Consider the following 24,797-nt stretch of genomic DNA (forward strand, 5'->3'; position numbering starts at 1 on the left):
ACGCCTGTAATCCCAGCACTTTGGGAGGCTAAGGTGGGCGGATCACAAGGTCAGGAGATGGAGACCATCCTGGCTAACACGGTGGAAGCCCATCTCTATTAAAAATACAAAAAACTAGCCGGGCGTGGTGGTGGACGCCTGTAGTCCCAGCTACTCAGGAGGCTGAGGCAGGAGAATGGCGTGAACCCGGAAGGCGGAGCTTGCAGTGAGCCGAGATCGTGCTGCTGCACTCCAGCCTGGGCAACAGAGCGAGAAAAAAAGAAAATTACAAGGGTTTCAGGAGCTCTGTCAGGAACCAAATAGACATACATATGTATTTTGAGACTGGCTCTCGCTCCGTTGCCCATGCTGGAGCGCCCTGGTGCGATCATAGCTCACCGCAGCCTCCAACTCCTGGAGTCAAGTGATTCTCCTACCCCAGCCTCCCAAGTAGCTGAGACTACAGGCACACACCACCACACCCAGCTAATTTTTAAATTTTTTTGCACAGATGAGGTCTCACTATGTTGCCCAGGCTGGTCTTGAACTCCTGGGCTCCAGTGATCCTCCCATCTTGGCCTCCCAAAGTTCTGGGATTACAGGTGTAAGCCACCACACCCAGCCATCTATATATTTTTAAAAATTTTTATTATACCACATGGGCTTCTATAAGTTTAGACTCTTTCTCTGGAAAGACAGGAGAAACATTGCTTTCGCTGATTTCAGGGCAGAGAACCAGGGAGCTGAAGTCAGGGGTAGGAGGGTGGCTCTTGGTTTAAAATATACATGTGAATATATTATCTATTGGAAAAACATATTTAAAATACTTTTTAGTCCTTGTGTTGGCTTCTAATGTCCTCAGTCTCCAGGCTTTCTTAACTCTGTCTATTCTCTGCTACCCTTCTCCATCTTCACCCCCTAAACACCCTCCTCACCAGCCTTTCTCTAGGCAGTTTCCTCCACTGGAACACCCAGGGTTCACACTTGTTCATGCCAGACATTGTTCTAAACCCTTCCATGGGATTAACCCATTCACATCTCAGAATAACCCATTTTACAGATGAGTCAATGAGGGCACAGGGAGATTAAATAACATGCCAAGCTAACCCAGAGACCTGAAATTTGAATTTAAAAAGCTGGCTCCAAAGACCAAGCCATAATCACTACTCTAGACTGTCCTTCCATGAATATCCAGGTGCAGTCCAATTGCCATCTCCTCTGGGAAGCCTTCCTATCTCCTCCATTAAGAAATTAACCCTTTTTGGGCTGTGCATGGTGGCTCACGCCTGTAATCCCAGCACTTTGGGAGGCCAAGGTGGGTGGATCATGAGGTCAGGAGTTCGAGACCAGCCTGGCCAACATGGTGAAACCCCATCTCTACTAAAAATACAAAAAAATTAGCCAGGTACAGTGGTGGTCACCTATAATCCCAGCTACTCAGGAGGCTGAGGCAGGAGAATCACTTGAACCCGGGAGGCAGAGGTTACAGCAAGCCGAGATCCCGCCACTGCACTCCAGCCTAGGCGACAAAGCGAGACTCAGTCTCAAAAAAACAAAAAAAGAAAGAAAGAAATTAACCCTTTTGAGTCCCCATGTCTCTTGGGGGAGAGGGGGTTATTATAATTACAATATTATATTTGATTGCAGCTCAAGGAAGTGATCAAGTCTTATTCCTAAGTAAACCTGGCCCTGAAGGCATTTCTAGACTAAATAAAGAGCTGTTTTCCATTCAAATTTTGTTTCCCAATATGTTCCTGGCCCCAGCCCCCACTTTTTCCTTTTTTTTTTTTTTTTTTTTTTGAGACAGAGCCTCACTCTGTCACCAGACTGGAGCTCAGTGGCGTGATCTCAACTTGCTGTAACCTCTGCCTCCCCAGTTCAAGCAATTCTTCCACCTTGGTGTCCCGAGTAGCTGGGACTACAGGCACCCACCACCATGCCTCGCTAATTTCTGTATTTTTAGTAGAGAAGGGATTTCACCATGTTGGCCAGGCTGGTTTTGAACTCCTGACCTCAAGTGATCCACCCAGCTCAGCCTCCCAAAGTGCTGGGATTACAGGTGTGAGCCACCAGGCTCGGCTCCCTGGCCCTCTTCTAAGGGCTGCAGATACCTCATCTCACTTAATCCCATCTAGACTGTGTAGATCTCATCATCCATAGGCATGGACAGCACAGAGAGGAAACTGAGGCTCAGAATAACTGGCCACCAATGGGAAGGGGCCAAGCTGTTACACAGCCTGTGCTCACATGGTGTAACCCTGGTAGACACCTCCTCCCTACCCCAACCCTGGGTCAAGGAACCAGGCCAGGACCTAAGCACAGTTGGTGTCCTGTGGACATGAATTTATTAGAGGGGACCAGGACCAGAGTGGGCACAAGCTGCGGGCTGGGAGGAAGGGGCAGGGGTGGGGGCATAGCCAGTGGTGTGTCAGTCAGCGGGCCAGCAGGCGTGCTGTTCTTCACCCTGTAGGGCTTCAGTGCCCAGGGCGTGCCAGAGGCTTTGGGAAGACTGCGGAGAGGAAAGAGTGAGGCTCAGAGAGGAAACCTGCCGAGCTCACACAGGAAGGGCAGCACGTCGATTCCAGGCCCACAGCACTCCCTCTCATACTGTTGGTCCTCACTCCTGCCTCCCAAGCTCCCACACCAGCCCTGCAGCTGCTGTCCCATCCTGCACTCACTGCGGAGGGAGTAGGTGCCTGGTTCCAGTTGCATCTGCGGGGGCAAGACGATGAGAAAGTCCCCACCCCAGGTGTTTTTGACCCTTGAGAGATAATTTTGGGAAGGAGGACGATGACACTCCGAGGTCAGAGAAGGGCACTTGGATGACACAGGCTTAAGCTGGTGGCGGCTGCAGTGCTGGGGCAAGCCACAGGGGGAACAGTGGGGCGGCGAGAGGCCAGGACCCCGGGGAAGGTGAACAGGGACCTGTGGACAGACCCTCTGAACCCCACCATGGTGGGGGCGCCGGTCCCGAGTCCAAGCCCAGTGGAATGGCTCCTTTGCCATGACCTGTGAGGAGCAGAGTGGACAGTAAATGGGGTGGGAACCCCAGCCTTCCCCACACCCCAGGCTGCCTCCACAACCTCACCTCCTCACAGCACTGGCGGCTCACAACAGCCCGGAAACCCATCCGTGCCCAAAGCTTATCCCTCTGGTGCAGGAATTTCCCCACTCGTAAACACCAATCTTTTCCCAAGGCCCATGGAAAAATCTCACATTTGGGCCCCTCCAGGTCCTCCTCCATGTCGTTTGCAAGGTACCTAGCCACAGAGGCACAGGGTCAGGGAGCAGAGGCCACACATCTGCCCCGTCCCATCCGACACCTCCAGCAAATAATGCCTCCACTGCCTGCCCCCGCCACTCACAGGGCCAAGAACAGGCTGCTGTGGGTGTACTCGCTGAGCTTCAGGTGGGCGCGCTGGAAGTAGACCAGCACCATGGCCAGGAGATACTGCAGAGACAGATCAGGGTCGGGGGGTTAGTTATCCTCTGAGGAGGAGGGGCTTGCACCCAGGTTCATTTGCACCCAAGGAGGTTGTGCTGCAGGGAAAGAAAGTCAGTAAAATGGTGGGAAGGGGTATGCAAAGATGAACTGGTAAGGGTGGAAGGGGAGTGGCTCTCCCTACCAGACCAGGGCACCCAATAAAGCAGCGGCACTCAATTCCCACCAACTCAACCTGAACCTCAAGAGATCCCCAGCCTGTGCTCTCTCACCTTATCTGAAATCTGGAAGCAGGGGTCTTTGGAGAGGAATTCCTGGACAAAACTGTCCTCTGAGGGTAGAGAAGACAGGACGCAGGTTACCACCGCCTCCATGGAGAAGAGTGGCATCAGAAGCTCCAAAGCCCAAGCCGCCACTGAACCCTCTCTCTCTCTCTCTCTTCTTTCTCTCTCTCTTTCTTAATGTAAATAGAGATGAGGTCTCACTATGTTGACCAGGCTGGTCTTGAACTCTTGGTCTCAAGTAATCCTCCCATCTCAGCCTCCCAAAGTGTTGGGATTATAGGTATGAGTCACGGCGCCTGGCCCTGAACCCAGTTTCTGAGAGGACTCCCCTCCTACCTGCCTAAGCTGGGTTACCTTGAGAGGGTGAGGGTCAGAGGCCTCAGATGTCTGTACAGGAAGGTGAGACCTCACACTTCACGTCTGCTTTCACACTTGGCCTCACAGTCCCTCCCGTGCCAGCCCTCCAAACTCACCCAGAAGGCTGAGGAAGGCCTGGACCTCCTGGTGCTGGCGAAAACGGAGGAACCCATTGCCCCCACCTTGCCGGCTGCAGCCCCCCAGCTCTACCTGGGTGGTAACTACAGGGGAAGTGGTGGGGTCTTGGGAGTCACTCATCTCATAAGAGATGGAGATGGGGCAGGTTGACCTGTAGAGAAAGGAGGCTCAGGACTTAGCATGTACCCCCATGACGCCCACAAATCAAGAGGGTGGTGACAGGGGCCAGGACGGCGGAGGGGTGGGTGCAGAGACTTGGGGGCTCAGAATAGAAGGCAGTTGGGATGCAAGAGGAGTGGGGAGGTCAGAAAAGAAGCAAAGAGTTGCTATGGGCTGCGGCACCCCCGCCCTCCTCCGGGTACCCCAGGACAGGCCAGAGTAACAGCAGCAACAAGCACGGCTGAGGGCTTCCTAAGTGCCTGGAGCTGTGCTTAAGGGCCTTATCTTATTCCATTCTGGTAAGGAGGTAAGATTAACTCGGACCCATTTTTAAACGAGGAAACTGAAAACCTCACAGCCAGTTAAAAGTGAAGTCTTTGGTCTCCAAAACCCCAAGAGGTTTTTCGGGTTTCGTTTGTTTGTTTGTGTGTGTGTTTTGAGACAGAGTCTCTCTGTCGCCAAGGCTGGAGTGCAGTGGCGCGATCTCGGCTCACTGCAACCTCCGCCTCCCGGGTTCAAGTGATTCTCCAGCCTCAGCCTCCCGAGTAGCTGGGATTACAGGCATGCGCCACCACGCCCGGCTAATTTTTTGTATTTTTTGGTAGAGACGGGGTTTCACCGTGTTGGCCAGGCTGGTCTCACACTCCTGACCTCCCAAAGTGCTGGGATTGCAGGCGTGAGCCACTGCGCCTGGCAAAAAAAGAAAAAAAACCCAGAGCTTAACTGCTCCTCCAGGCCCCAACTCACAACCACCCCCGACCCCTCACCAAAGCAGAGTTGAAAGGGCCACTGATCCCTTACACCGAGGGGAAACTGAGGTCCTCAGGGATGAACGAAATTAGAGAAATACCTGAATTTAGAGCAAGCTGATGGGGCCACTTCAAACATTTCAAGCTCCTGTCCTAAACCCACCCTCATCCCCGCGAGAGTGACGCCAACCACGGGGCTGAGGAGAACGTGCAGTCGACCACCCCGGGGCCAATCTCCACCTCGGCGCGCACAAGCAGCCCAGCCTCCTCCTCCAGAGAGCCTTACCCGAACTCAGGAATTGCCCAGAGCAGAACGCCCGTGTAGACAGCGAGCTGGCTTATATAGCCTGAGGGCGGCCCTGCCCAGAGCAGCCCGTCCACCAATCAGGGCCTTCCTGGGGGGCGGGGCTTGGCCTTCACCGCCTGCCTCTCCGCCTGTGAGCCCAGTCGGCGCCCAGCTGTGGCTCCCCAGGGTGAAAGCCTCTCCAAAGCTTCATCAACTATAAGAGACGTGAAGGCAGGCCAGCTGGACCCCAGGGCCTGAGACCCCATAGGACGGGCAGGGAGCTAGGATCCCTGTTCCCCTCTTGATAAACGCAGCGCCAAGGTGCTGAGCCGGGAAATGAGGGCTGGACTGCGAGGGCCTGGTGAGCGAGTTTTGATTCACTGATTGTGCCTTGCTGCGGCAGGGTCTCTGGCTCTCTATGGGTGTCCCTGAATATATTGGCCTCCCTGGGTCTCTAGGTTTCAGTGAGCCTCCCTGGGTCTCTCTTTTGTTTCTTTTGTTTTTTATTTTATTTTTCCCCTCGTAACACAGAACAAGCTGCCTGGGTCTCAATGGGCCTCTGAGCCTCTCACTTTCTTGTTGCCTCTGGTGTCTGGATGTCTCTGGATCTCTGGGTCCTTTGGTGTCTCTGATCTCTGGGTCTCTGATCTATCTGCGTTTCATGGTCTCCCCCAAGCCGCCTCCCAGGCTCCCTGAGGCCGTGAAGGCCTTTCTAGACCAGCTGGTCTGCATCAGGCTGCCCTGTTTGTGTGTGTGCACGCATGTGAAGTTGGCCTCCCCTAGAAAGGAAGCAGTGAGCGGGGCAGCCTCCATAGCCAGCTCCCTAAACACCTACTGCTGCCTACTGAGGAGGCTGTGATGGCATCAGCTCATGTGTTCCTCACAGCAAGCGCGTGAAGTTGATGAGAATGATGAGAAGCCTAATTTTATCAATGAACAAACAACTAACACACACAGTTTGGGTTGCTCACCGAGAGGCTGAGTAACTTCCTGCCAGCCACTCAGCAGGTAAGTGGAGATAGAGTTCCAGCCTGGCTGCTGGGCCCACACGCTGGGTAGCCTGACTGTGTGGTCTACAGCTGTTCCTGGACACAGCCTGCACAGAGGTGTTCCATGAAACGGAATGAATCTCCTAGACCAGCTGTGTTTTCAACTATTCTCCTCTCCCCCCAATAATTAAGGTTAGAGATCAGGAAAGGGTACCTAAAAGAAGCCTGGGAGTAGGCTAGTCACTTTAACCTTGGGAGGGTGTCCAGGCTCATTTCCTTCAGTGCCACCCTTGGAGATCTGACACTGATCTCCTACACTGGGGAGAATATCTGTTTTTATTTTTTTATTTTTTTGAGACAGAGTCTCACTCCATTGCCCAGGCTGGAGTGCAGCGGCACAGTCCTGGCTCTTTGCAACTTCCACCTCCAGGGTTCAAGCAATTCTCCTGCCTCAGCCTCCTGAGTAGCTGGGACTACAGGCATGTGCCACTACGCCTGGCTATTTTTTTGTTTTGTTTGTTTTTGAGACAGAGTCTTGCTCTGACACCCAGGCTGGAGCGCAGTGGCATGATCTCAGCTCATTGCAACCTCCGCCTCCTGGGTTCAAGTGATCTTCCCACCTCAGCCTCCTGAGTAGCTGGAATTACAGGTGAGCACCACCACACCTGGCTGATTTTTATATTTTTAGTAGAGACAGCGTTTCACCATGTTGGCCAGGTTGATCTCAAACTCGTGACCTCAAGTAATCTGCCCACCTCGGCCTCAGAAAGTGGTGGGATTACAGACATGAGCCACGGCGCTCAGCCCACAGTTTGGCTTTCACTCTGCTCCATGTCTTCTGTATCCCAGAACCCTGACAAGAGAGGGCTCTGGGATATAGAAAACATGAAGCAGAGCATCAAAGCACCTCTCTGATGCTTTCAAAGCCCCAATGTGGTTCTGCCATTGTGCTTTTCCATCTGCCCTGAGCCTGGTGTCCCCCTGGTAGGGGCAGCCTCTCTTGCCAGGGTTCTGGGACACAGAAGACATGGGACAGAGCCAAAGCCAAACTGTGAAGGGCACGTAATATGGGCAAGAAACAAACTTTTGTATTTGAAAACCACTGACACTGAGGGGTTATTATTGTACTGGATCTCTATTTGTTGCTCTACCAAATGATCATAAAGTTAGTGGATTAAAACAACACTTATTTATTACTTTACTGTTCTAGAGGTCAGAAGTCCAAAATGGGTATCACTAGGCCCAAATCCAGGTGGCAGCAGGATTCCTCGCTCTGGGAGTTCTAGGACCCATTTCGTTGCCTTTTCCAACTTCCAGAGGCTGCCTGCATTCCCAGTGTGACTTCCTTTTTCCCTCTTCAAAGACAATAACTTGGTGTCTTCAAATCTTTCTGACTCTGACCCCTCTTCTGCCTCTCTTTCATTTTTTTTTTTTTTTTTGAGACAAAATCTTGCTCTGTCAGCCAGGCTGGAGTGCAGTGGTGCCATCTCAGCTCACTGCAGCCTCCGCCTCCCGGGTTCAAGTGATTCTCTCGACTCAGCCTCCCAAGCAGCTGGGACTACAGGCAAGTGCCACCACGCCTAGCTAATTTTTGTATTTTTAGTAGAGACGGGGTTTCACCATATTGGCCAGACTGGTCTCCAACTCCTGACCTCGTGATCCACCCGCCTTGGCCTCCCAGAGTGCTGGGATTACAAATATGAGCCACTGCGCCCAGCCTCTCTCTTTCACCTTTAAGAATCACATGAGCCGGGCGCGGTGGCTCAAGCCTGTAATCCCAGCACTTTGGGAGGCCGAGACGGGCGGATCACGAGGTCAGGAGATCGAGACCATCCTGGCTAACACGGTGAAACCCCGTCTCTACTAAAATACAAAAAAAATTAGCTGGGTGTGGCGGCGGGTGCCTGTAGTACCAGCTACTCCGGAGGCTGAGGCAGGAGAATGGTGTGAACCCGGGAGGTGGAGCTTGCAGTGAGTGGAGATCACGCCACTGCACTCCAGCCTGGGCGACAGATTGAGACTCTGTCTCAAAAAAACAAAAAAACAAAAAACAAACCAAAAAAAAACAACTTTAGGCCAGGCGCAGTGGCTTACGCCTGTAATCCCAGCACTTTGGGAGGCCAAGGCAGGTAGATCATTTGAGATCAGGAGTTCAAGACCAGCCTGGCCAACATGGTGAAATCCCATTTCTACTAAAAATACAAAAATTAGGTGGGTGGTAGTGGTGAATGCCTGTAATCCCAGCTACTCGGGAGGCTGTGGCAGGAGAATCGCTTGAGTCTGGAAGGCAGAGGTGGCAGTGAGCCGAGATTGCACCACTGCACTCCAGCCTGCTGGGTGACAGAGTGAGACCTTGTCTCAAAAAAAAAAAAAAAAAAAAAAAATACCACTCTGGGCAAAAAGCATAACTAGAAAGAAAGAGAGTTTACGAAAGTGATTTTAAAAATATATAGCTGGATGTGTTGGTGTGCACCCGTAGTGCTGGCCTGGGCAACATAGGGAGACCCTGTCGGAAAGAAGAGAAGGGGAAGAAGGGGAGGGAAAATAAAGGAAAAGAAATAGGAAGGAAAAGAAAAATAAAAGGAAAAAGGAAGGAGAAGAAAGAAAGAAGGGTGGGAGGGAAGGAAGAAAAAAAAATGTGTATAATTACCTAACCAGAATCCAGGTAAAGAAAAAAAAATATATATAGTAATTTGTTTACTCCTAAAAATAAAGTCAATAAGCAACAAACCGTGTGTGTGTGTGTGTGTGTATAAAATCAACAGAACCACACAGAAAACAAATCACAAACGTAACTGTAGATCTGATGGCACATGCAAGGCAAAAAAGTTAGCAAAGCAGTAAAAGATAGGAAGAATATGATGAACAAATTTGACCTAGTGGACAAATAAGGTAGCACTGCACCCAACAAAGGCAGAAAAGCACGCACAGAACATCTTCCTAAAAATTAATCAAATGCAGCCGGGCGAGGTGGCTCACGCTTGTAATCCCAGTGCTTTGGGAGGCCGAGGCAGGTGGATCACAAGGTCAGGAGTTCGCGACCAGTCTGGCCGACATAGTGAAACCCCGTTTCTAACTAAAAATACAAAAAGCCGGGTGTGGTGGTGCGCGCCTGTAGTCCCAACTACTCAGGCGGCTGAGGTAGGAGAATGGCGTGAACCCGGAAGGGGGAGGTTGCAGTGAGCCGAGGTCGCGCCACTGCCCCAGCCTGGGTAACAGAGCATAACTCCGTCTCAAAAAAAAAAAAAAAAAAAGAAGAAGAAGAAGAAAAAGAAAGATAGAAAATATTGTCTGTCAAAGTTGGAGGACACAACTAGTAATTCTTAGAGAGGAATTTATGACCTCAAATGCGCGTGTTAGAAAATAAGACAAGCTGACGAACTGAACTCCATCTTAAAAAGTCACAGGTGAGCGGTCCTGAGGCCCAAGGGGCTGCCTGGCTCCCCATCCGCCAACTTTTGCTCCCCACACAGCTCCAGGCAACAAGAAAGAAAAAATAAAACGCTGCCAAAACCACAGTGTCAGCATAACTTGAAAGCAGAGAAGGTCCAAACTTCAAGATAACTGTAAATAAAAAGAAAGCGACAAAATCCCCGCACGCCATCGTGCGCTGCCGCCTCTCCCAGGCACGAGGCTTTGTGCCAAGAAAAGTTGGGGAAGGAGGGGAGACAGGAGTGGCCGGGCTGGGGTTGGTCGAGAGCCACCATCAGAAAGACGGCGACATTCTAAAATCTGAAAATACCAAGAAGACGTCCTGGGAAGTCAAGAGCTCAGACCTCAGGGAAGGGGCTCACAAGTGTGTGCGATAGGAAGGGAGGTTGTTAAAGTCCATTGATTCCGCGGGAGCGGTTTAAAAAAAGGTCGGGGGCGGGTGCTAAAACGGGCCAGAAGCATCCGTGGGCATTAAGTGAAGTGGGAAAATGCAGAAGGGAGAAATTGAGGGTCCTACAAGACAAAAGAGAACCACGCAATGGGAGAACACAAAACCCTACCCACCCCCACACCAAAACAAACAAATAAAAAGCTTCTAAAGCATCTGAACTTTGCTATATTGACCTTACAGTGTGCTATTGAGCTAGGTATCTTGAAAACCATCCAATACCACAAAAACGAATAGAAAGAAGATGAATAGATCCGTACAGAGCTGATATTTTTAAAAATCTGAAAACAAAATTCAACACACATCAACTAAGAAAAATTGCTCTGGAAAAAAAACAACCATGTTTCCAAAGAAACAAAATATTTACAAAAAAATGATCATATCTTAGGTCACAAAGAAATCATCAGTACATTTAAAAAAGTAGAAATATACAAATATTCTCTGAGCACAGTGTAATAAAATGAGACATCATTATTATTATTTTTTTTGAGACAGAGTCTGTCTGTCGCCAGGCTGGAGTGCAGTGGTGTAATCTCGGCTTACTGCAACATCTGCCTCCAGGATTCAAGCAATCCTCCTGCCTCAGCCTCCTGAGTAGCTGGGACTACAGGTGGGCGCCACCACACCCAGCTACTTTTTTTGTATTTTTAGTAGAGATGGGGTTTCACCATGTAGGTCAGGATGGTCTCGATGTCTTGACCTCGTGATCCATCTGCCTCAGCCTCCCAAAGTACTGGCTTTACAGGCATGAGAGCCACCATACCCAGCGAAAATGAGACATTATTAACAAAGACAAACACAGCCTGGCACAGTGGCTCACACCTGCAATCCCAGCACTTTGAGATGCCAAGGTGGGAGAGTTGCTTGAACCCAGAAGTTCAAGACCAGCCTAGGCAACATAGAGAGACCCTGTCTCTATGAAACAAAACACACACACACACACACACACACACACACACACACCCCAAAAAACCTAGCTGGGCATGCTGGATCGCTTGAGCCTCAGAGGCAGAGGTTGCAGTGAGCCATGTTTGGTACACTGCACTCCAGCCTGGGCAACAGAGCAAGAATCTGTCTCAAAAAAAAAAAAAAAAAAAGACAAACCACTAGTTACCTTGTTTCGGGGGGAAAAAAGGAGAAAGACAAATATAACAAATACATGACAAAGGGGAGGGAACCATAGGAACAAGACATTTAAAATAATTTTAATACCAATTCCCAGAATAGTGGTGTAAGGAGCTCAGCAGATCCATTCCCCAACAAAACAACCATTTAACTAGAAAATTTTATTTATTTATTTACTTTTGAGACGGAGTCTCACTCTGTTGCCCAGGCTGAAATGCAGTGGTGTGATCTCTGCTCACTACAACCTCTGCCTGCCAGGTTTAAACAATCCTCCTGCCTCAGCCTCCTGAGTAGCTGGGACTACAGGTGCGCACCACCATGCCCGGCTAATTTTTTGTATTTTTAGTAGAGACAGCGTTTCACCATACTGGCCAGGCTGGTCTCGAACTCCTGACCTCGTGATCCACCTGCCTCGGCCTCCCAAAGTGCTGGGATCACAGGTGTGAGCCACCGTGCCCAGCCTGAAAGATTGATTTTAAGAACCCAATCATTTCAAATCTGTAAATTATCCTAAAGGCACATACAGCAAATGGGGAAGCATATTCCCTGACTGAACATAGACAAAAACATAAACTCACTGAAGTGCAGTAGCCAGTCTGCAGGCCACACACATACCTACTAGTAAAGAGGAAAATCTGAAACTTAAGCACGAACTTTGACCAATAAGTGGTTTATGGTCACTTTGACCATAAGTGATTTATGCTGACCAGGGGTGACCCCTAGAGAGCCAAGCTAAAATATGTGTGTGTGTGTATGTGTGTGTGTGTGTGTGTATATATATATATATATATATATATATATATATTTTTTTTTTTTTTTTGACACAGGGTATTGCTATGTCACCCAGGCTGGAGTGCAATGACATGATTATAGCTCTCTGCTACCTTGAACTCTTGGGCTTAAGCTATCCTCCTGCTTCAACCTCGAAAGTGCTGGGATTACAAGCATGAGCCACCAGGCCCAGTAGCTAGATTTTTTTAAAAGAAAAAAAAAAATCAGAAAACAGACATTCTAGGCTAAACACTGCAAGGAAAATACACTTCACAAAGTTAATTCAGCCAAGTCACTAAACAAAAAAAGAAATGGCCAACCAAATAGTAACAACATTGACTCCTAAGAGAGGACTGGCATCCTACAATGTATTATCTAAAATGTACATTTTGGCCAGGCACAGTGGCTCACGCCTGTAATCCCAGCACTTTGAGAGGCCAAGGAAGGCAGATCACCTAAGGTCAGGAGTTTGAGACCAGCCTGGGCAATATGTGAAACCCTGTCTCTACTAAAAATACAACAATTAGCTGAGCGTAGTGGTGCACACCTGTAATCCCAGTTACTTGGGAGGCTGAGGCAAGAGAATCCCTTGACCCCGGGAGGCAGAGGTTGCAGTGAGCCAAGATCATGCCACAGCACTCCAGCCTGGGCGACAGACGGACTCTGTCTCAAAAAACAAACAAACAAAAAAGTACATTGTAATAAAAACATTAGGTTCATATAAGTATATATTTTTAAATGCACTCCCATGTTTATTGCAGTACTATTCACAATAGCCAAAATATTGGATCAGTCTAAGTGCCTATCAGTGGATAAATGGGTAAAGAAAATGTGGTATATACACACAGTGGAATATTGTTCAGCCATAAAAGGAACAAAATTCTGTCATTCTCAGCAATGTGGATGAAACTGGATAAAAGTACATTTTATTGATTGATTGATTGATTGATTGATTGAGAGGGGGTCTCATTCTGTTGCCCAGGCTGGAGTGCAATGGTACCATCCTGGCTCACTGCAACCTCCACCTTCCAGGTTCAAGCGATTCTTCTGCCTCAGCCTCCCAAGTAGCTGGGATTATGGGCATGTGCCACCACGCCCGGCTAATTTTTTTGTATTTTTACTAGAGACGGGGTTTCACCATGTTGGCCAGGCTGGTCTCGAACTCCTGACCTCAGGTGATCTGCCTGCCTTGGCCTCCCAAAGTGCTGGAATTACAGGGATGTGCCACTGCACTCGGCCTAAAAGTACATTTTTTCAACAGAAATTATGACATGCAAGCAACAAGGAAAATCTGGTCCATCCACAGGAAAAGAAAAAGCAGCCATAGACATTGCTTTTGAACAGTCCCAGATATTGGACTTAGCACACAATGCCTTCACAGCAGCCGTTATAAATATGTTCAAAAGTGACAAGAGGAAATAAGTAAACAAATAAATAGATTATTCTAAGAGTTGCATAGTTTTAGTTCTTACATTTCAGGCCTATGATCTATTTTGAGATTGGTTCGGTTGTGTTTTTTGCATAGTGTGAGGTAGGTGGCTAACTTCATTCTTTTGCCTGTGGATATCCAGTTGTTCTACTATTCTTTTCCCATTAAAAAGTCTTGGCACCGTTACAGAAAATCAGTTAACCAGAAATGTATAGTTTTATTTCTGGACTGTCAATTCTATTCTATTCATCTATTTGTCTATCATGCCAGTAGCACATAGTCTTAATTATTGTAGTTTTGTAGTATGTTTAAAATCGGAGGCCAGGTGTGGTGGCTCATGCTGGTAATTCCAGCATTTTCGGAGGCTGAGGTGGGCACTTGAGGTCAGGCATTTGAGCCTGGCCAATGTGACGAAATCCCATCTCTACCAAAAAAACAAAAATCAACTGGATGTGGTGGCAGGTGACTGTAATACCCGCTTCTTGGGAGGCTGAGGCAGGAGAATCTCTTGAACCCAGGAGGCGGAGGCTGCAGTGAATGGAGATCATACCACTGCACTCCAGCCTGGGCGACAGAGTGAGACTCCATCTCAAGAAAGAAAAAATTAAAAAAAAAAATAAATAAATAAACAAATACATAAAATAGGGAAATGTGAAGGCTGTCAGACTGAAGACCCTGATGATGTTACAATTCAAATCAAAGGCCTCTGCTAGCAGAATTGTCTCTTGCTTGGAGGAGGTCAGTTTTTTTCTTTTTTTTTTTTTGAGACGGAGTCTCGCTCTGTTGCCAGGCTGGAGTGCAGCGGTGTGATCTTGGCTCACTGCAACCTCCGACTCCCGGCGCACTGCAGCCTCCGCCTCCCGGGCTCAAGAGATCCTCCCATCTCAGCCTCCCAAGTAGTTGGGACCACAGGCACCTACCACCATGCACGGCTAATGGGATAAACCTCTTATAAAAGAGGCTTTGTGCATTGTTCTGCCGCTTTTTTGCCCTTCTGGTCCTCTGCTATGTGAGAACACAGCGTTTGTCCCCTTTGGAGGATGCAGCAACAAGGTGCCATCTTAGAGGCAGAGAGCAGCCCTCACCAGAAACCAAACATGCCCACCGGCACCTTGATCGTGGACTTCCAGCCTCCAGAACTATGACAAATAAGTTTTTATTGTTTATAAATGACCCAATCTTGGGTAGTTTGTTATAGCAGCAGAAACAGACTAAAATAAAGGGGGAAAGAGTAAATCGACAGTGGAGAAGCCTGGGAGACACCACATGATCAAAGTTAGTATCACCAGTATCATAAGGCACGTCAACATCATGTGCACATACTAGGAGGCTCTGAGAAGGGCACAATTCACTGCTCTAGGATTCTTGCCAAAAATGAATAACTTCAGACGACACATTACAAGCATCACATAAACACAAAATAATTGAGGGATGTTCCACAAAATAATTGGCTGGTACTCTTCAAAAGTGACAAATTCATGGAAGAAGAAGAAACCAGAGGCTGGGTGCAGGGGCTCACGCCTCTAATCCCAGGATTTTGGGAGGGCGAGGCAGGCGGATCGCTTGAACCCAGGAGTTTGAGACCAGCCTGGGCAACATGGCGAAACCTCATCTCTACAAAAAATACAAAAATTAGCCGAGCATGGTGGCGCGTGCCTGCAGTCTCAGCACTTTGGGAGGCCAAGGCAGGCGGATCACGAGGTTAGGAGTTCAAGACCAGCCTGACCAACATGGTGAAACCTCGTCTCTACCAAAAATACAAAAATTAGCCAGGCGTGGTGGCGCGCGCCTATAATCCCAGATACTCAGGAAGCCGAGGTAGGAGAATTGCTTGAACCCGGGAGGCAGAGGTTGCAGTGAGCCGAGATCACGCCATTGCACTCCAGCCTGGGCGACAGAGCGAGACACTGTCTCAAAAAAGAAAGAAAAAAAGAAACAAACAAACAAAAATAAGTCAGAAGGAGCCAAATCTGGACTATGAGGCAGATGCCTAATGATTTCCTGTTGAAACTCTCACAAAATTGACCTTCTTTGGTGAGAGGAATGATCAGGAGCATTGTCACGGTGGAGGACTCTCTGGTGAAGCTTTCCTGGGTGTTTTTCTGAGAAAGCTTTTGCTACACCAAACACTCTCAAAATAAGCAGACGTTGCCATTCTTTGGCTGCCCAGAAAGTCAACAAGCAGAATGTTTTGAGCATCCCCGTAAACTGATGCCATTGCCTTTGCTCTTGACTGGTCTGCTTTTGAGTTGACTGAACCACTTCCACCTCTTGGAAGCCATTGCTTTAATTGTGCCTCGCCTTCGGTATCCTACTGCGAAAGCCATGTTTCATCTGTTACAATTCTTCCAAGAAATGTTTCAGGATCTTGATCCTGCTTGTTTTAAAATTTCCATGGAAAGCTCTGCTCTTGTCTCCAACTGATTTGGATGCAATGGTTTTGGCATCCATTGAGTGGAAAGTTTGCTTCACTTAAATTTTTCAGTCAGAATTGTATAAGCTGAACTAATGAAGGTGGCTTAGTGTTGGCTATCATTTCTGCTGTTAATCATTTAGTCCTCTTCAATCAGGGTACCAATAAGATTGTTTTCCTCACAAATTGTTGTGGGTGATCTGTTGCTGCACACTTCATCTTCAACATCATCTTATCCCTTCTTAAAACAAGTTGCCTATTTGTAAACTGCTGATTTCTTTGGAGCATTGTCTCCATAAACTTTTCATAAAGCATCAGTGATCTCTTCATCCTTCCACCAATGCTTCACTATCAATTTCGTGTTTGTTCTTGCTTCAATTTTAGCATAATTCATGTTTCTTTCATAGGGACTATTTTAAAACTGATATCTTATCCTTCTTAGTGTCTCAAACTAGATTCTGTTAAGACATTTAACATTTTTTTCTATTTTTTTGTATTTCTCTCTCTCTTTTTTTTTTTTGAGACTGAGTCTTGCTCTGTCGCCAGGCTGGAGTGCAGTGGCGCAATCTCGGCTCATTGCAACTTCCGCCTCCCGAGTTCAAGCGAATGTCCTGCCTCAGCCTCCTGAGTAGCTGAGACCACAGATGCGTGCCACCACGCCCAGCTAATTTTTGTATTTTTAGTAGAGACGGGGTTTCACCATGTTGGCCAGGATGGTCTTGATCTATTGATCTCGTGATCTACCCACCTTGGCCTACGAAAATGCTGGGATTACAGGCGTGAGCCACCGTGCCCGGCCTTTTTTTTTTTTTGCGATGGAGTCTCACTGCGTTGCCCAGGTTGGAGTGCAGTAGTGCAATCTCAACTCACTGTAGCCTGGTCGACAAGAGTGAGAGTCCATCACAAAAAACAAAAAACAAAACCAAACAACAAAGTGCATGATGAGGGTTTGGCAGGGTTAGGGAGGCAGGCTGGAAGCAGATCATGCAGAAATCCAAATGTCCCCTTAGAAAGGTCCTTGTCAGATTAGCAAGCCCACTCTGGTCACTGAGCATCTGTCTCAGCCTCCTCCCAGCTGGCTGCCTGGACCACAGAGGCTGGAACAGTTGAAAACAAAAAACAAAAAACAAAAAACAACAACAACAAAAAACATGAGTTCCAGATATTCCTTCCACAATTTCTTTTATTTTTTATTTTTTTTCAAGACAAGAGTTTCACTCTTGTTGCCCAGGCTGAAGTGCAATGGCACAATCTCAGCTCACAACTTCTGCCTCCCATGTTCAAGTGATTCTCCTGCCTCAGCTTCCTAAGTAGCTGGGATTACAGGCGTGAGCCACCATATCCAGTTAATGTTTGTATTTTTAGTAGAGATGGGGTTTCACCATGTTGGTCAGGCTGGTCTTAAACTCCAGATCTCAGGTGATCCACCCACCTTGGCCCCCCAAACTGCTGGGATTACAGGCATGAGCCACTGCATCCGACCCAGATTCATAAACACAGATGGAAAAATCCTAAGCAAATTATTAGCAAAATGAATCTGGTAATATATAGGAAGAGAACGCACTGTGCCCAAGTTGGATTTATTCTAAAAATGCAAGGTTAGAGATGAGAAAATTGATTAATCTGATTTCCCCCCTTAACAGATTACGGGAGAAAATTGAACAATCTCAAGGATTGCAGAGAGTACATCTTGCCATGTGCAGTGAACTAGACCCCACAAGTACATATCACACCATGTAGTAAGGGACTTGAGGCAAGGAACAGCAGGAGAGGCAGTGGCTGTGCAGAAAGTCTTTTGGTCCAGTTGTTGAGACAGCATCTAGAGTTTGGGAGCCTTATCTGGAATGTGTCAGCTTTGCACTAAATAAATAAAAATTACCCTACACTTTGTGGTTTAAATGAAAAAAAAAAACCCAATTTATTATCTCACAGTTTCTGTAGATGAGGAATGTGGGAGCATTAACTTGGAAGTTCTGCCTCACAGTCTCTCATGAAGTTTGCAGTCAAGATGCTGGCCAGGGCTACCGTCTTCTGAGGGTTTGTGTGGGGCTGCAGGATTGCCTTCCCAGGCAGCTCTCTTACACGGCTGTGGGCTGGGAGGCCTTAGTTCCTCACCATGTGAACCTGTCCACAGGGCTGCTGAGTGTCTCATGACAGCTAGCTTCCCCCAGAGCAAGAGATCCAAGAGACAGTGCAGACAGGAAGCCAAAGTGTGTTTGTGCCAGCTCTCCTAGGTCTCTCACCACCACCTTCATTCGTTCTATTCTTTAGAAGTGAGTCACTAAGTCCAGTTTACATTCGGGGGAGGGGAGCGAGCCTCCATGTCTTGAAAAGAGGAGTATCAGGCCAGGTGCAGTGGCTCACATCTTTAATCCCAATACTTTGGGAGGCCAACGTGGGCAGATCACAAGGTCAGGAGTTCAAGACCAGCCTGACCAACATGGTGAAACCCCATCTTACTAAAAATACAAAAATTAGCCAGGTGTGGTGGCCCACACCTGTAATCCTAGCTACTCAGGAGGCTGAGGCAGGAGAATCACTAGAATCCGGGAGGCGGAGGTTGCAGTGAGCCAAGATCACGCCACTGCACTCCAGCCTGGGTGACAGAGCGAGACTCTGTCAAAGAAAAGAAAAGAAAAGAAAGAGAGAGAAAGGAAGGAAGGAAGGAAGGGGCATCTAGAATGCATGGACATTCCTAAAACCACCTCACCTGGGAGACTCAAGGCCTGGTTGAAACATCCATCCACCTACTTAGTGCCTGTACTGGAAGAAGAGGAAATCAGATAGCCAGAGGATTGTTTCACTTTCAATTCAGCTACAAAACTCCTTGGCCATTCATGTTTCCTGGCAATCGCACTGCAGATGTCTAGAAACTTCACATTTCCACTTTTTTTTCTTACAAAAATGTCATTCAGAATCACAATTCCACTTTCTGAGGTAACTAATCACACCCTCTCCTCTCTCTGCAAAGCTCCAACATGCCTTCTTTCCCTTTTTCTTTTTTTGCTTTGAGACAGGGTTTCACTGTCACCGAGGCTGTTTAGTGCGGTGGCTCGATCTCTGCTCACTGCAACCTCTGCCTCCTGGGCTCAAGCCATCCTCCCACCTCAGCCTCCTGAATAACTTGAACCACAGGTGCGTGCCACCAAACCCAGCTGATTTTTTGTAGATACAGGGTTTCACCATGTTGCCCCGGCTGGTCTTGAACTCCTGGGCTTAAGCAGTCTACCCCCCTTGGCCTCCCAAAATGCTGGGATTACAGGTGTGAGCCACTGCGCTCAGCCCCTTTTCCTTTTTCTTCTCCTCTATCTTACCTGAATCTGCACCTGTAAACACTTTCTCTGCCTCCTCTCCTACTAGAATGGAACAGCCATCTTTCTCCTCTTTTCTTTTTTATTTTTATTTTTTTATACAGACGGGGTCTCGCTATATTGGCCAGGCTGGTCTCAAACTCCTGGGATCAAGTGATCCTCCTGCCTCAGCCTCCCAAAGTGCTAGAATTATAGGCGTGAGCCACCACGCCCAACCTCTCTCTTCCTTTCAAAGCTTCTGGGTCCTCCTCACCTGCTCGCCTCCCCTCCCTTCTTGATTTCTCAAAGTCATCACTTCTCTATGTGCTTCCTGGTTTATTTTTTGTCTTTAATATTCTGTAAGCTTCATAAGGGAAGGGAGGTTTTTCTATTTCATTTGCTAATACATTTACAACACTTAGAACAAGACCTGGTTCAAGGTGGACATTGGATAAATACTTGAGTGAATAATTGAGTGAATGAATGTGAAGAGGAAACCCCACCCATTCTAGCTGGAAGGAAAAATGAGGAGGCAGGAGGAGCAAGTGTGAGCAGTAGGAGGAAAGGTGTGTGCCCTGAATCTCCTGCACTAGGCAAAAGTCTCATGAGGGCAGATGTCTTTTTTGCTCACCCTGGAATCCCAGCACCCAGCCCTGCACCTGGCATATAACAGGTAACTGTGTGCTGATTGCCCAGGTGCCAGCTGATTGCCCAACTTGCACCTTAGCGCCCCAGCCCCTTTCCTTATACTAGTCTTGGGTGATCCATGCTGCCCGCGGATCTGTCCCCGCCTGCCCCTCTATCCTACTTCCCTTTCTCAGATGCTCAGGACAGCCTGAGTTGAGTCCTAATGTGGCCTCACTGCCCAGCTGCCCGTGCCCCTGCAGAGGGATGACAGACATCAACCTCCTGTCCCTGCTCTGCCCTCTGAGGACACCCAGACTCGAGACAACTGCCTAGGGTGGCAGCCTGCCAAGGGGCCCGAGGTGGCTGTTCCCTGGCTTTGCACAGAAACTGTTGGAAATGACAGCCCCGAGACACTGCTTTGATAGTAGGAAGAAGTCACCACAGGCCCTCACTGGAGAGCCGGCCTGGGCAGCAGAGCGAGACTTCCGTCTCAAAAAAAACAAAAACAAAAACAAAACACCAAAGTGCATGATGAGGGCCAGGCACAGTGGCTCACGCCTGTAGTCCCAGCACTTTGGGAGGCTGAGGCAGGTGGATCACCTGAGGTCAGGAGTTCGAGACCAGCCTGGTCAACATATGAAATCCCATCTCTACTAAAAATACAAAAATTAACTGAGCATGGTGGCAGGTGCCTGTAATCCCAGCTACTCAGGAGGCTGAGGCAGGAGAATTGCTTATACTCGGGAGGTGGAAGTTGCAGTGAGTTGAGATCATGCCATTGCACTCTAGCCTGGTCAACAAGAGTAAGACTCCATCTCAAAAATAAATAAATAAATAAACAAACAAACAAAGTGCATGATGAGGATTTGGCAGGGTTAGGGAGGCAGGCTGGAAGCAGATCATGCAGAAATCCAAATGTCCCCTTAGAAAGGCCCTTGTCAGATTAGCAAGCCCACGCTGGTCACTGAGCATCTGTCCCAGCCTCCTCCCAGCTGGCTGCCTGGACCACAAAGGCTGGAACGGTAAAAATAAATAAACAAATAAATAAAAATAAATAAATAAATAAATAAACAAACATGAGTTGCAGATATTCCTTCTGGTTTTGTTTGTTTGTTTGTTTTAGACTCAGTTTCACTCTTGTCTCCCAGGCTGGAGTGCTGTGGTGGGATCTCGGCTCACCGCAACCTCTGCCTCCTGGGTTCAAGTGATTTTCCTGCCTCAGCCTCCCAAGTAGCTGGGATTACAGGCATGTGCCACCACGGGTGGCTAATTTTTTATTTTTAGTAAAGACAGGGTTTCTTCATGTTGGTCAGGCTGGTCTTGAACTCCCGACTTCAGGTGATCCGCCCCCTTGGCCTCCCAAAGTGCTGGGATTATAGGTGAGAGCCACCGTGCCCAGCCTCCTTCCACAGTTTCAATCATGTGAGACTTACATTTGGAACCAAGTAGAGTCGAGGGAGACAGGTAACAGCCCCCGGGCACTCCTTCTGCTGGTGTGGGTCCAGCAGGGATAGTGAGACTGGGCCTAATGCACTGTGGAGCTTTCCAGATTCTGGGATTGCAGTTAGTGTCTCAGTTGAGCAGCTGAGTATGCATGGCCTGTGACATGCCACTCCAAGTAGATCTGCCAGGGGCCCTTCCCAGGAAATTATTTATAACAATTCCAGCAGAGATGGCTTCTCATCCTCCTTGAAGCTGCTGGACTCTGAGTCCCTGGTTCTGCCAGAGCTCATCACTCTAGACCTTTCAGGCCTAACACAATTCACTTATCCAATCATTCAGTCATCCATCATCCCCTTAGCCAATCCAATCTTTTTTTTTTGAGACAGAGTCTAACTCTGTCGGCCAGGGGCTGGAGTGCAGTGGCGCTATCTTGGCTCACTGCAACCTCGACTTCCCGGGTTCAAGCGATTCTTCTGCCTCAGCCTCCTGAGTAGCTGGGATTATAGGCGCGTATCACCATACCTGGCTAATTTTTGTATTTCTAGTAGAGATGGGGTTTCATCATGTTGGCCAGGCTGCTCTTGAACTCCTGACCTCACTCAGGTGATCCACCTGCCTTGGCGTCCCAAAGTGCTAGGATTACAGGCGTGAGCCACAGCGCTCAGCCCAATCATTTGTTGACTCACTTCTTCAACACTCCCTGAGTTCTTATTCTGTAGCAGGCCCTGGCTCTGGGGCCGAGAACAGGGAGTCAAATTAGATTAGGGCTGTGAAACAAGCCACTCTCAAACCTGGAGGCTTATGACAATAACAATCATTTATTTTACCATTACGCAATTTGGGCAAGGCCTGGTTGAGACAGCTCTTCTTGTGCCTCCAGCTTCATCCTTGGAGCTGGAGGACCCTTCAAAGATGGTGCACTCCAATGGCTGGCAAGATGATGCTGGCTAGAGCTATTTATTTGTTTATTTAAATTCCCCCAGCCAACTGGATGGTAAGGCTAGAGCTTTTTATTCCCTACTTTTTTCATTTTTAAACTTTATCTCCCCTTAGGGGTACACTGTTCCTGGAGGTACTGCAATGCTAGGTCGATGTGTGGAGTGGGTGGGGCAAGCTCCTATTCTATCTCTTAGTTCCAAAAATCTATTTAATATAGATTGTGTCCTCAAGTAGAGGACATATCAGATATTAAACTGATAAAAACAGATACTACTACACTTGATCTTACCCAAAAGGCTGAGAATGGAGCTTTGATTCTCCTCTACATGGACCTCCCCACAGGACTGCCTGGGCTTCCTCACAGCATGGTGGCTGAATTCCAAGAGAGGAAAACAGAGCTGCCAGTTCTGTCTTAAAGGGTAAGTCCAGAATTGGGCACAGCATCATTTCCACCATATTCTACTGGTTCAAAGCAAGTCATCGGCCAAGTCTAGAATTAAGGGGGTGGAGAAGTAAACCCCACTTTTCCATGAGGGAAAGGATAAGGAATTTATGAGCATTTGTAATCCACAAACCTAACTAGGAGTGCAGTTTCATGCTGCTTGGATTGAGGAATTGACTGATTGGTTGGATAACTGACTGTTTGAGTTTGATTGACACAAACTAAGGATTATTTCTCATTATATCTCTTTCTGCATGGTGGGTCTTTTCTGGAGTAACTAACACTGCAGAAAAGTGGCCTCGTCCCACTTTCTGTCACTCACTCCTCCCAAGAAGTAGAGAAGAGACTTTTCTTGGTGAAGTTGTTAGAAACAACTAGGTATGGGACCCAAAGTGAGATAGGAGGCAGGTCTCGATTCTGGAGGTGGGGCTGGGACACCAGACCAAATTGAGGACTTGCTGAAACAGGGATGGGGGTGGAGGCAGCTTTCCATAAGACACACCCACCAGTGTGCCATGTCAGTTTACCATTGCCATGGCAACACCTGGAAGTTACTGCCCCTTTCTGTGTTAATGACCAAATGACTCAAGAATTTACCACCCTATTTCTAGAAATTTCTGCATAATCTGCTCTCTAATTTGCATATAATTAAAAGTGGCTATAAATATGACTGCAGAACTGCCTCTGAGCTGCTACTCAGGGTAGCCCTGGTCTGCAAGGAGCGGTACATCTGCTGCTGCTGTGCACTGCCACTTCAATAAAAGTGGCTAACAGCACTGGCTCACAGTGGAATTCTTTCCTGGACAAAGCCAAAAACCCTCCCAGCCTAAGCCCCAATTTGGGAGCTTGCCTACCCTACATCAAAAGGAGGAGAAACCTTTGGGAGCAGAGTGGGTAAGTCTGTGCAACTCTGGGATGGGTACGGGGACATCAAATGGCATTTTCTCAACAACTCTATTGGTTACAGAAGTAACATTTTTATCTCTATCCTATGTGTCTGTTTTTCAGATGGTACTAAACTTGGGCAGGGAAGGACAGGGTATTATGTTGCATGCCCTGTAAAAACGTTTGGTCTAAATCTGTCACATACTTGGCACTTAAAACACGTTAAGTGTTAACTAAAAGAATGTTGACATCAGGTGTGACAGGTTTTCTGCTCTAAGGAGATTCTTCAAGCGGTCACTACGTCAACAGACACAGATGTTTCCCTTTCTTCATATGATGAAGATCAGGGATCCAAACTTATTCGAAAAGCTAAAGAGGCACTATTCGTACCCGTTGGAATAGTAGGTTTTGCAGCACTTGTTACATATGGATTATACACATTGAAGAGCAGGGGAAATACTCAAATGTCCCTTCATCTGGCTTTGCTGCAGGAGCAACGACTGTTGGTAAGGGCTGTTCCGTGTATCGGGAATTCTGGGCAAAACCTAAGTCTTAGAAGAAGAGATGCTGTCTTGGTCTTGTTGGAGGAGCTTGCTTTAGTTAGACGTCTCATTATTGAAGTTATGTGTTATTGTGGAAAATAAACTATTTGAGTGGGTTTAGATGGTAACAGCATTTTGAATATTGGCTTCCTTTCTTGCAGGCTTGATTTGCCTGGTGACCAAATTACTAGTGACTAGTTTACTAACTAGGTCATTCAAGGAAATCAAGTTAGCATAAAAGAAACATGTCACCTAAATGCACTAGATTGTGTTGAAATGTCCATCTTCTTCCATTGTGAAGATGAACTTAGTTCTAAAGGAGATAGCAGGCCAACCCTGAAGTACTCCCAGTTTGCTGCAGGATCTCACAGGTTTTGGATGTTATATAAGAGTCCTAGTTGCCCTAGTTAACTTTTTTCTGCCCGTCTTGTGGACTGGCTGGCTCTTTTAGAACTCCGTCCAAAAAGTGCATGGAATATAACTTGTAAAGCTTCCCACAACTGGCAGTATCTATGTGTGTGTTTAAACGAAATCTAGAAAGCTTACAATAGAGCTGCATAGTAGTGGTATTTATTAAAGAATCACAATTGTAAACATGAGAATAACTTATGGATTCTAGTTTAGTTAT

At 47.7% G+C, this 24,797-nt stretch overlaps 1 protein-coding gene, 1 non-coding gene and 1 pseudogene across 2 annotated transcripts; 1 reads left to right on the forward strand and 2 right to left on the reverse strand.

Annotated features, from left to right (window-relative positions):
• Positions 1-1,733: 1,733 nt before the first annotated feature.
• Positions 1,734-5,414, reverse strand: LOC105469558 (speedy/RINGO cell cycle regulator family member C). Its single transcript, XM_011720769.2, has 7 exons — positions 5,395-5,414; positions 4,179-4,351; positions 3,694-3,752; positions 3,345-3,430; positions 3,068-3,239; positions 2,658-2,988; positions 1,734-2,488 (listed from the first exon to the last, which is right to left on the reverse strand). The coding sequence occupies exons 2-7, from the start codon at positions 4,318-4,320 to the stop codon at positions 2,454-2,456; spliced, it is 825 nt and encodes a 274-aa protein (XP_011719071.1). The 5' UTR covers positions 4,321-4,351; positions 5,395-5,414; the 3' UTR covers positions 1,734-2,453.
• Positions 4,391-24,226, forward strand: LOC112424581 (HIG1 domain family member 1A, mitochondrial pseudogene; annotated as a pseudogene).
• LOC112424616 (U2 spliceosomal RNA) lies at positions 22,412-22,609 on the reverse strand. The gene has a single exon (XR_003015402.1). It is a non-coding gene; the product is annotated as a U2 spliceosomal RNA (small nuclear RNA).
• Positions 24,227-24,797: the final 571 nt, after the last annotated feature.

Source organism: Macaca nemestrina, chromosome 12, assembly GCF_043159975.1.
Source record: "Macaca nemestrina isolate mMacNem1 chromosome 12, mMacNem.hap1, whole genome shotgun sequence".
NCBI lineage: Eukaryota > Metazoa > Chordata > Mammalia > Primates > Cercopithecidae > Macaca > Macaca nemestrina.

Excerpts from the sequence above, each read along its gene's own strand:
- LOC105469558 (XM_011720769.2), bottom strand. The coding sequence starts at position 4,320 with ATGAGTGACTCCCAAGACCCCACCACTTCCCCTGTAGTTACCACCCAG. Across the intron at positions 3,753-4,178 it reads GGCCTTCCTCAGCCTTCTGG|AGGACAGTTTTGTCCAGGAA; the intron begins GTGAGTTTGGAG and ends CTCTACCCTCAG. Across the intron at positions 3,431-3,693 it reads GCTTCCAGATTTCAGATAAG|TATCTCCTGGCCATGGTGCT; the intron begins GTGAGAGAGCAC and ends CTGTCTCTGCAG.